This window comes from Drosophila obscura, unplaced genomic scaffold, assembly GCF_018151105.1.
Source record: "Drosophila obscura isolate BZ-5 IFL unplaced genomic scaffold, ASM1815110v1 contig_17, whole genome shotgun sequence".
Classification (NCBI taxonomy): Eukaryota; Metazoa; Arthropoda; class Insecta; order Diptera; family Drosophilidae; genus Drosophila; species Drosophila obscura.
The window spans coordinates 2,459,854-2,469,755 of NW_024542757.1; the positions used below are offsets into that span (position 1 = coordinate 2,459,854).

The 9,902-nt window shown below is 43.5% G+C and overlaps 1 protein-coding gene across 1 annotated transcript; it reads right to left on the reverse strand.

Annotated features, from left to right (window-relative positions):
• Nucleotides 1-2,421: 2,421 nt before the first annotated feature.
• On the reverse strand, nucleotides 2,422-4,661 carry LOC111081429 (F-box only protein 39). The gene is made up of 6 exons (XM_041592042.1): nucleotides 4,334-4,661; nucleotides 4,127-4,260; nucleotides 3,810-4,058; nucleotides 3,408-3,752; nucleotides 2,907-3,341; nucleotides 2,422-2,848 (listed from the first exon to the last, which is right to left on the reverse strand). Exons 1-6 carry the CDS (start codon nucleotides 4,422-4,424, stop codon nucleotides 2,570-2,572), a joined length of 1,533 nt encoding a protein of 510 aa, XP_041447976.1. The 5' UTR covers nucleotides 4,425-4,661; the 3' UTR covers nucleotides 2,422-2,569.
• Between the last annotated feature and the right edge of the window lie 5,241 nt (nucleotides 4,662-9,902).

Here is a 9,902-nt window from a genome sequence, read left to right on the forward strand (position 1 = left end):
ACCATTGCGGGACTGCTGTAAAACGTCAAAATATACGAGCACAGAGCGATTTAAACTGTCAACGCGGCCGTAAACATTGCCAGTCGGAGAGTCGGAGCGGAGTCTGGAGTCTTGCCAAAACTGGAACTATTCAGAGCCGAAGCAGAGTGGCTGGCCAGCAGGCTACTTGTTGCCTCAAATTTGCTTATGAGCAAAAGCCCGAAACAGGCACGAACTCCACTCGAAGTTGGAGTCCAAGTCGAAGTCTTAGCCTCCGTTTCAGTCTGGTCTAATGTGGCTCGTAAATCCTGGGCCAACAGAGAGGTTCGGGGGCCCCGTTTTGGCCTGATGAATGTTGTGATGCGGCCGAGGCAGCACTTGGCCAGATTTACGCCCCGCAATTAACGTTCTAATCGCCGCAATTTGTTAGGAGCTAAACCTCTCGAAGCAGATAGATAATCAGCATCAACAAAATCAGACAACCTACAAGTCAATTCCGAGTGTCAACCGTCTGATATCACTAATGATGAGCAGGTATGTCTATCCGCAGATAGTCAGTGAATCAGCAGCTCTGCTTGCAGAATGTGGAATTAACTATAAGAATAGCAAATATTGGCTGTGTTTAAACTTTAAAGGGTTTGAAAGGAATAATATTGATAATCTTTCATTGGTTAATTGTTATGCATGCAATACAACAAAATACGGATATAATTATGAGTAATAATATACATATATGTAAGCCCACTTTTAAAAATCAAATGGTAGATCCAGCAACCACCCACGCACCACCCCCCGAGCTGGCCTTAACAGCTTTGCATTGTAAATACGCTACATTTATTTACATTTTAAATGTGTACACTGGCGCTACCAGGCGGAGAGCAGCTGAACTAGTCTGTAATTTTAACTACATTTTACATTTCCACACTGGCGCCGCAGCCGAAGAACAATGTTTACTTTCGTACATTTCAGCTCTTGTCAGCTACCGCCTGTTATGTATGTAATGCTATCGATATCGTCTCATCTCTGTAGGCGCGAGGTTCGAATGTGTACCATTATTAGCTTTCTTTTCTAAATAGCAGCGGAAAATGCTGCTGTCTACTAGAGGCATTCTATAAAACACAGATCTATAAGTATCTTTCATAAAACATATATATTTACTTGCTGGTAGTGAAGGATGTTTTCGTTTCGTCGATATGAATTATTTGGTTCACTTTGATTGCGCACAATGTCTAGCGGGAAAAATGAAGTGAACAATTTGTGGCCAAGAGGGTTCTGCCTTCTTCATCGAACGTTAGCAACGTCAGATCCGCCTTCCCGCTGGTAGGTTTTCCCTGTTGCACGTTGGACTGCCCTCGACGTATGCGTAATGTATTGCCCGCTACAGAGTATGCAATGTATGCAACGGCCAAATTGCACGCAAAGCTTTGCCATTGGCATTGAATTTTCCCTGTAACACTGTTGCTACGCCTTGTTGTGCCCAAAAAAGTCGCTGCTGCAAAGTATGTAAATATTTATGAATGTTTTTGTAATCAAGGTCAAGCTTTTAAACAGCTTTTTCGACGGCCTTTTACAAAACTTAAGTCGTGCAAAAGCTGCTTGGGAAGTTTTATTCGTTATTATATAGAATTTTGGTAGAGTTGAGAAATACGCTTCCAAAATCGAAATCACAATGAAGTCATGATCAACCTTCTGTTTCCATGAAAAATGGTATCTTAATTTTGAAGCTATTTCAATAGAATTTGTGAAACATTCTCCATTAGGAATTTACATAACTTGTAAAGATGTGTTCAAGGCTGGATATTATTGATAAACTTCTCTTTAAAAGCTAACAATTCTTTTTCAATTAAATTTTGCTCGACAAAAATTTTAGTTTTATTTTCAAGTGGTATTTTAAATACGAACAAACACACACACACATTTAAATACATTTCCTGTCATTCGTTGAATTTGTCAAACGCTTTTCATGCAACTACGAGTATTTCGACTTTTATTATGTTGCAACCAAACGCCTTTTGTCCAAGTTTGGCAATTTCATTTTATTTGCTTAAAATAGTTGTAAATATTTCAGTATTTACAAATCCCTTTATCCATAGGAGCCGTAGCCATAGCCATAGGAGCCATGGCCATAGCCAGGCGAATGGTGGTGATGGTGATGGTGTGGATAGTACGGTGGTGGCGGTCGCGGCAGTCCAATGGGCAGGGGCACGGGCACGACCACTACATGAGGTGCAGGCAGGGCTCCAACTATGCTCAGAAGTAGCACAATAAAGGTGATCACAGATTTCATGTTTCAGGCAAGATTTCACAACGAACTGATGAGAATTCGGAGCCGTGCTTTGGCTTTTAAACAAATCGGTCGCTCTATTTGCGGGGATTTTGCCAGAGCGTGGACAAACAAAGAGGAAACAAAGTAAATTTCACTCATCAAATGGTGTGAAATGGGGTTTACCCCTTCGAATATTGAAATTATTTACTTTATTTTTGCATAGCAAACTTTGGACAATTAAGTAAAGCTTTACACCGTTTATCACAAGACTCCTGCGGGATGGGAGGGAGGGATGGAGATGGGCGTGGACAGACAACATGCTTGTTAGGCACCCGATTTGGCATTCACTGTGAGCTGCTTGAAGTCGCGATCGCTCAACAGCTGCCATTTGTAGCCAAAGATCTGGGAGATCTCCCGCTCCACAGCCGCGTAGGAGCGCGAGTTTGTCCGGAGCCAGGCATGGAACTCGTTGCTCCATTCCGGATGGCGGGGCCAGTCGCAGCGCAGAATCACTGCGAAGCGTCTCACGTTCAAGTGTCGGAGATTCTTGGCCGTTCGTGCAATCAGCAGCAGCGTCGCAGTGGAGACTTTCTCCCGTATGGTCTGTGGAGGAGGCATAAGGTGCTAATTGAGCGGGAGCAACAGCGCAATGAGCACTCACCAGAGTGTCCAAGTTGAAGCATTGGCGGCACATCAGCACCAGCAAGCTGTCGATGCGGTTGTGGAACGGCTTGGGGCTGGAGAAGCGCGGCAACAGCTCGTGACCGTAGACGGCCAGCGTGTTCTTGTAGTGATCTATAATGCGGACAAGCAGGTGAGCCCTCACCCGAGCCTGTGGCGCCCAGTAGGTGATGCTGTGGACTGGCGCCTCTGGCTGCAGCACCACCTCGCCATCGACGAGATTCTCCAGCCTCAGATGCACGCGCATGCGCGGATTCGTCGTCTTTAGGCTGCGCCAAGCCTTGACTCCACAGGCGCTGATGGTCAGGTGACTGGGAGTATAGCAGTTTTGCAGTAAATACAGATGCCGCAGCGTTGTATCCGCTAGCAGAGACAGCACATCATCGTCTATGTTTTGGGGAGAAATGGTGAGCACCTGACAATGGAAAGTTACGATTAATTACGAGCAAAGTACTTAAAACAATGTTCCCCTTCCCCCTACCTGCAGATTGAGAAACAATCCCACATGCATGATGGGACAGTGTGTGGTGGTCACATTAACCAGATTGAGCACTCGCATCTTGGTGCAGCAGCTGCAGACGACTTCGTCCAGCAAATGATTCGCCTCGAAGCGCTCCAGCACAAAGTCCACTAGCTTCAGAGTGTGTAAGTCCGGCAGTCGCAGCAGCAGCTCCTTCAGACCCTTCAGCAATTGTCCTCCAGTGCCAAAGAGCTTGATGCCTTCCGGATCGTTGGGCTGGGACATGTTGCAGGGGAAATGATATACCAGAGAGCGTATGCGACGACCCATGCCAATAAGCTGCGGCTCGGCGTTCAATTCGCTGCCCTGCAAGACAACGAAAGGTTGGAAAGCGGAACCAACAACTTTTTGGCATCCTCTCACTTTGTCCATGCTCCAGGAAAGCATTGTCATGAACTGGTAGATGTTGTTGAAGCTGTGCCACGGCCGGAACTCGATGCCTCGCAGGTGACGGCCAATTCTCGACAGGCAGTTCTGTGTGCGCATATGATCGAGACAGTACTGCCAGCCCGAATAGTAGTTGTATTTTGGTCTCGTCAGCGTGCGATCATCGACCACAAAGTTGTTCCAAACTGTTGGCAAATAGAAGGCCCGATGCCATTGGCGGCAGACCTTGAAAACCATCGCAGGAAAGAGTTCTTACAAATTGGGGGGTACGAGTACGAGTCCACTCTACTCACCAGACCAGAATAGTAGCGCTCTTTGGGTGTGAGGTAGGTAAAGATTTCCTCGAGTATCAAGTCCGGAAGGTAGCACCACTTCGATTCGACGCTGGTTTCATTATCGTTATCCTCATCGACGTCTATGTAGCAGGCTGGCAAAAGGTTGTTGGCATAGTTTTTGTATATTATATTGATGACTGGACAGGCAAAGAAGTCGTGTGTTACCTTTTTCGTTTTCATCGATCTTCCAGCCCGCCTTTTGCATAACATCCAGCTGGGTGCTGCCCTTGCGTGCTGCCACACTCATTGCGGACATCGTTTCCTACCAATATTATTATTTATTTTGGGTGCAATCAATTTATTTACAACACAAATAGAAGGCACATCACTATATGTACTCTAATTTTGAATATTTTTTTGGCACAGCCTGCTCGGGTTTGGTTTTTTCTTTCTTTTTGTTTTCGGGTTTATTTTTATATAGTTTAAAGATCGGTCGCAACCGTCCGCTGCATTCGCAGTTGCGTCGTCGCGCCTGGCCACCGACTGTCTCCCGAATAGAACATAGATCGCGACTCTTTCACAAGATTTAAATCGCCCTGCTGCTGGGGCTATTTTCGAAGACCCCAACTGAGAAACTGTTTTCTTTTCTAGTTTTCGAAATTCGATTGCCAAAGATTCGGCTCTTCTTTTCCCCATTTCGCTTTCATTTCGCTCTCATTTATTTTGGTTAATATTTTTTGTTGATTCTCGGACGATGATACGTTCGGAGAGATATGGCAACTGTTGTGATTTCGATTCCGAATCCGATTCGTTTTTGTTTTCATTTTTCTTTCTATGTGTTTTAAAATTAGACGCCGGCATTTTGGGCAAGGTCTTAGGGCCTCCGTTGACTGCTGTGTGGCACGGAACTGGGGCAACTTGTTGATGTTGCTGCTGCTGTTGCTGCTGCCGCCACCGATGCTTGGGCTCTTGAGGTGTAAATTTATAAATAAACGTTTCTGTTGTTTCGGTTGTCTGGATTTGTTGTGATTACTTACGTGTGAGTCGATTTCCTACATTTCCTACAAAACGGCTAACAAAACTTGCTGGTTCTTAAAACAGCACAGCACAAGCTTAACAATCTTGTTTTTTTCCTCGGACGGGAATCCGGAACAGCTGAAGGTCCAGGAAAATTCCATCTGTGGCAGCTAACCTTGGCCTTTATGTCGCTTTGACGATGCCATCAACACGTTGCACGTGGCCGGCCGTTAGCCCGCTATTCAGTTTTGCTTTTAATCCTCTTCAACGGAAAAAATCTACATTTTTTGTATCTGTCATTACTGGCTGCATTTTACGGACCCGTATAATTAGCAGCAACAGCTGTTTTTTCTGATAAGCTCACGCCAATGAGGATGAATTTTTCGTACCTTGCAATTTTCTCTTTGCATTGCATACTTTTGGGAGAACTAAAAAATTTAGGTGGAATGTAGGTTGCATTTTATTTAAAGCTCCCATTAAATATTCTTTTAAATGCAGAAGAGCGGATAATTATGTTGCTACTTGACTAGTTAATATTAAATAAACGTTTAGACATAATGGTTCGATGGATATACAGAAATACTCGTTCAATTTGTATTAACTCGATATAATGATATTTAAGACTATCTGCATATATGTACATACATATATATGTACATATTTATGTACATACACATAGGTATCATTGCCACTCAATCTAACCCATCTTCAATTCACAGCAATCTCAGGTTCTTTCCATGACAGATTTTCAATTAAATCCCCGTATATTTGTCTTTTTAATTGAAATGTCAGCAAAGGGGTTAGGCACAGGGGGGGTGGAAGTGCCGAGACTACGAAGTGTACTGCCTAACTGCTGATGATCTGTGAGATGCCTTGTTGCGATGCCTTTTGGCCTTTGGCTCTTTCCTCTAATTAAACTTGAATCAAATCAAGCGTAAACTCAATGAAACTGCCATAAAATCTGGAATTTAGTTGCTCCCAAGGCGGAATTCGTGTTGGCGGTGGATGGAGATACTCAGGTTTATTACAGAGTCGCGACAAAATTTATGCGAAAGCGATTAAAGGCGCGTTAAATTCTATTCCTGATGGACAGCTCTTACGGCTTCTTTCCCTTGTGTGTGGGTGCTACCAGAGAGCACACGGCTCTCTTCAGTAAATAATAAAGCAGCGTTGCGCCTAAAAGCATTCCACGAACACTTCGAATCGACTTTAGCAGCTATTCCAGCGTGCTTGTGTATGTGTATTTTGTGCGCTTAAAGGATTTTGACCTAATGCGTACGGCCTGTTTTTATGCCGCTAATGTGCCATTTTCCAATGGCCATAAAAATGCCGTTAATGCCGGTGCTAAAGCAACGCGACGCAAAACACTCGCAGCGTGTCAAATGGAAATCAGAGCCAAAGCTTTAAGGATCGATAGCTTTACATAAGTTTTTCTAGATTCTGAAATGCGAAAGTAAAACGGAATCCTGGATTGTTGATAAATTACAGATAATTTATTGGCTATTGGAAAGTGGAAAATGATTGCTTGCAATTACCCCATCACCTGTACTCTCCAAAAACTTAGTTCAGCTTAACTTTACTCTCAACGTATGCACAATATATACTTTTCCTGCCTTTTTTTATTCAATTGGAAGCGATTAAAATGCAAGTGCTTTTTCCTTTTTTGTAACTGAATTTGGCTACTATTATGATGCGAAAATTATTGCTTTAGTTTAAAACTTTGCTTAAACTCCCATTAAAAGTTGCATAAATCTGAAAGCCAACAGAGTAAAGGGCTTTTTCCTAACACAATCAACAGAAATACAGTCTGAAATACAGTCTGAAATACAGTTTCTGGTAATTTATAGCGCAGCATATTTCCGGGCACACGCTCGAAGCGACACTTTCGGTTACCAAATAATGGAATGAACTACAAAATAATGGAATGGACTTCTGGCTAGCATATAAAATTGTTAGCCAGCAAATTACAAATCAAGCCAGTGGGACGCCAAAAGCAATTCTGCTCTCGGAACTGAGCAGGAGTGGAGGCCAATGGCTGTCGGATGAGATGGTCCACTGAAAGTAGAGGGAAAGTAGCGTGAAGTGGCTAAAGGGGCGAAAAACTTTCCACTGCCTTGGGAAGAGAGTAAATTTGAGATGGTTGAATTATCGAAACGGTGATTACGAAGTGAACATCTGTTCAATTTACAATCTTGTAGATTATATCTTTACTATAAGCAGATGGTAGAGGCGGAAGGGCCTTATGCCCCTGTTAACTAACTCATTCATAAAGTCTGTTCGCAGCAAAGAAAAACATTAAGTATCAGACTTACCAAGGAACACAAATCTGTAGCTTAAGCCCACACAGAGAAACTTTTCCGTGACTTGAGCTCACATTTCGGGAGCAAGTTTCCATTTGTTGGGGAAAAATATTTTGACAGTGTTGCATGTGCTGTGCAATATGTTGAGAAAACAGAGCGCAGAGCTCTCCCCTCCCGTCGAGCACAAGTTTTTGTTTTGGGCACTTTCATAGTGCAGTCACGCCACGCAACCCTTGAGGCAGGGCAGCAACGCTACCGAAACAATGAACCAAACAGAGAACAAAAGGAACTTGGGCGGAATAAATGGAATAATTAGTCAGCGAAACGATGAACCAAACTCCAGTCCAATGTGTAAAAGTTGTGAATTTAAAAAAGAAACCCGCCACCGAACAGGTGCAGCTGCCCAACACTCTCTATCTCTTCTATCTTGCTCTAATTGTATCTATTTCTATTTTTCAGTTTTTCTCACTTTCTCACAAGAAATATCCCAATGGCACCCAACGGAATCGGGAACGAATGACCAGCAGGCAGAATATACGAGTAGAAACATATTCTCTTGCCAGTAAACAAAAAAAAAAGAAAGCTAAGGGACGAGCGATTTTTGTTGATTGGATATTTGTGGGTGTACGGATGTACATGACAGCGTCGGACCATGGACTGTTGGACTGACGGCCATCCATTGATTTTCGCTCAATTGGCGGCGTTGTCTATCCCCCACGAAAACAGCTGCCGTGATGAGGCGAAAACAAAAATATTACATTGGATGAGCGCGTGTTTCGTTTCGCCTTTTTTGTTGCCCATAATTCATTTGGAGGAAATTTCTCCCATCCCATAGGGGAGACAGCATTCCTTCAACTGCTGCTGCGCTGCGCTGCGCTATGCCTGATGGCCGGCCGCCTGATCATCAATGTCCGGTGTGGCGGAGGCGTTATTTCCCATTATTATGTTATTTACATTTATTGTTGATTCATAACAAATTGCTAAGCATTGACTAACGAGCGCATATTGTGGCCGAAAGGTCAAAGGCCCGGATCCAATCGCACGCACACCTTTGCAGATGGAGGCGCAGCCTGAAAAGTGCACATAATTATGAGAAGTCTTCCCCAAGACGGAAACCGCCTGAAGGTTTGATGAGAGTACATTGGTTCTACTCACTTAAAACTAGAGATGCTTGTCAAGATCTCCCCCATGATTCATCCACAATAATCAGAGTCTCTGAAAGAGTCAAGCTCGCCTGGGCGATGGTTTGCCTCCTGCTGTGTTTACCTTCGATAATCGAGCAATGAATGTGAAAGAGCATTCAGGTTTCGCCATTGTGGCGTCTTGCTGACGCACAGATTTATGAGCTCCGTATAAAGATATAAATCATGCTTGGGTAACGTTCATTATGCTTTCTTCTGGAAGGAGTCTGCTTAGTGCTTGCCACGATGAAATACAAAATTTTGTACGTTTTATGGTCCGGCCAAAGGGCTTTCTGTAATAAATGGCATCGGCACCCAAAGCCATACAAATTGCTAATTATCGTATATTCACCTAACAGGGGCTCGCCACAGATCGCCTGCCACTTGAGTTTGTTTTCGTTTGGGCTCTCACTTAAGGTATACTTAAGGTGACAAGTATTTTGCGATTTCATTATCATTATCATTATTATGTTCATTATTGGACTTCCTTTTTCTTCTACATGCTCCTACCACATAGATTTTGTGAGAAATATGTATGTTAGATAATCGATAAAGAAAAAAACATTGAATGCAAAAACCCAAAGCGTTGCAAGCATTTTTTGTTATTTTTGTTTCGTTTGCAGGAGGTCACTCGACTGGAATAAATAAGGGAATAAAAATAGAAGTGATACAAAAACGGAAAGCAGAAACACGAGTAATGTGTCTGTGGTTTGTCTGTAGTTCCTGTTCTCATCCTCGTCCCCCTCCTCGTCCCGCTCCACGTTCCTAAACGAAATTACGCTTTCAATTTCAATTGTAGCTGCTGACTGAATTGTTTATTGCTTTGCCATTTTCGGTGCCGAATTTCCTACTGGCAATTGATTGTGAGTGTGGACACAATCAATTTTTCCAAATCGTTTGGCAGACGACACGCATTAAGCTGTCAAATGGACAGCAATGGCTACGCTACCATCATTCATCATTGCGTTGCCGAATTCGATTCCAATTCAGAGTCTAATCAAATCAAGTCTTCAGTTAGGGAAATGCCAATGCGCATTACTATTGCTCGATGACAACTATTGGCCAATTCTTCGGCTTGTTTACTATATAAATCCCCCTAACAAATCCACGCAAGTTCCAAGTCCTTTTACATAGTTCACTTGTCAGCAAGTCGCATTGATTAATGTGCTGATTGGCTGGCACTTACGGTGCGACACGACACGATACATGGCGTACGTTCCTTCCTCTTAAGGCAGCGTGGCAGTCAAGTCACAAGCATCAACGGGTTGTCATCTCTGCAGTACGTGCTCTGCCGGC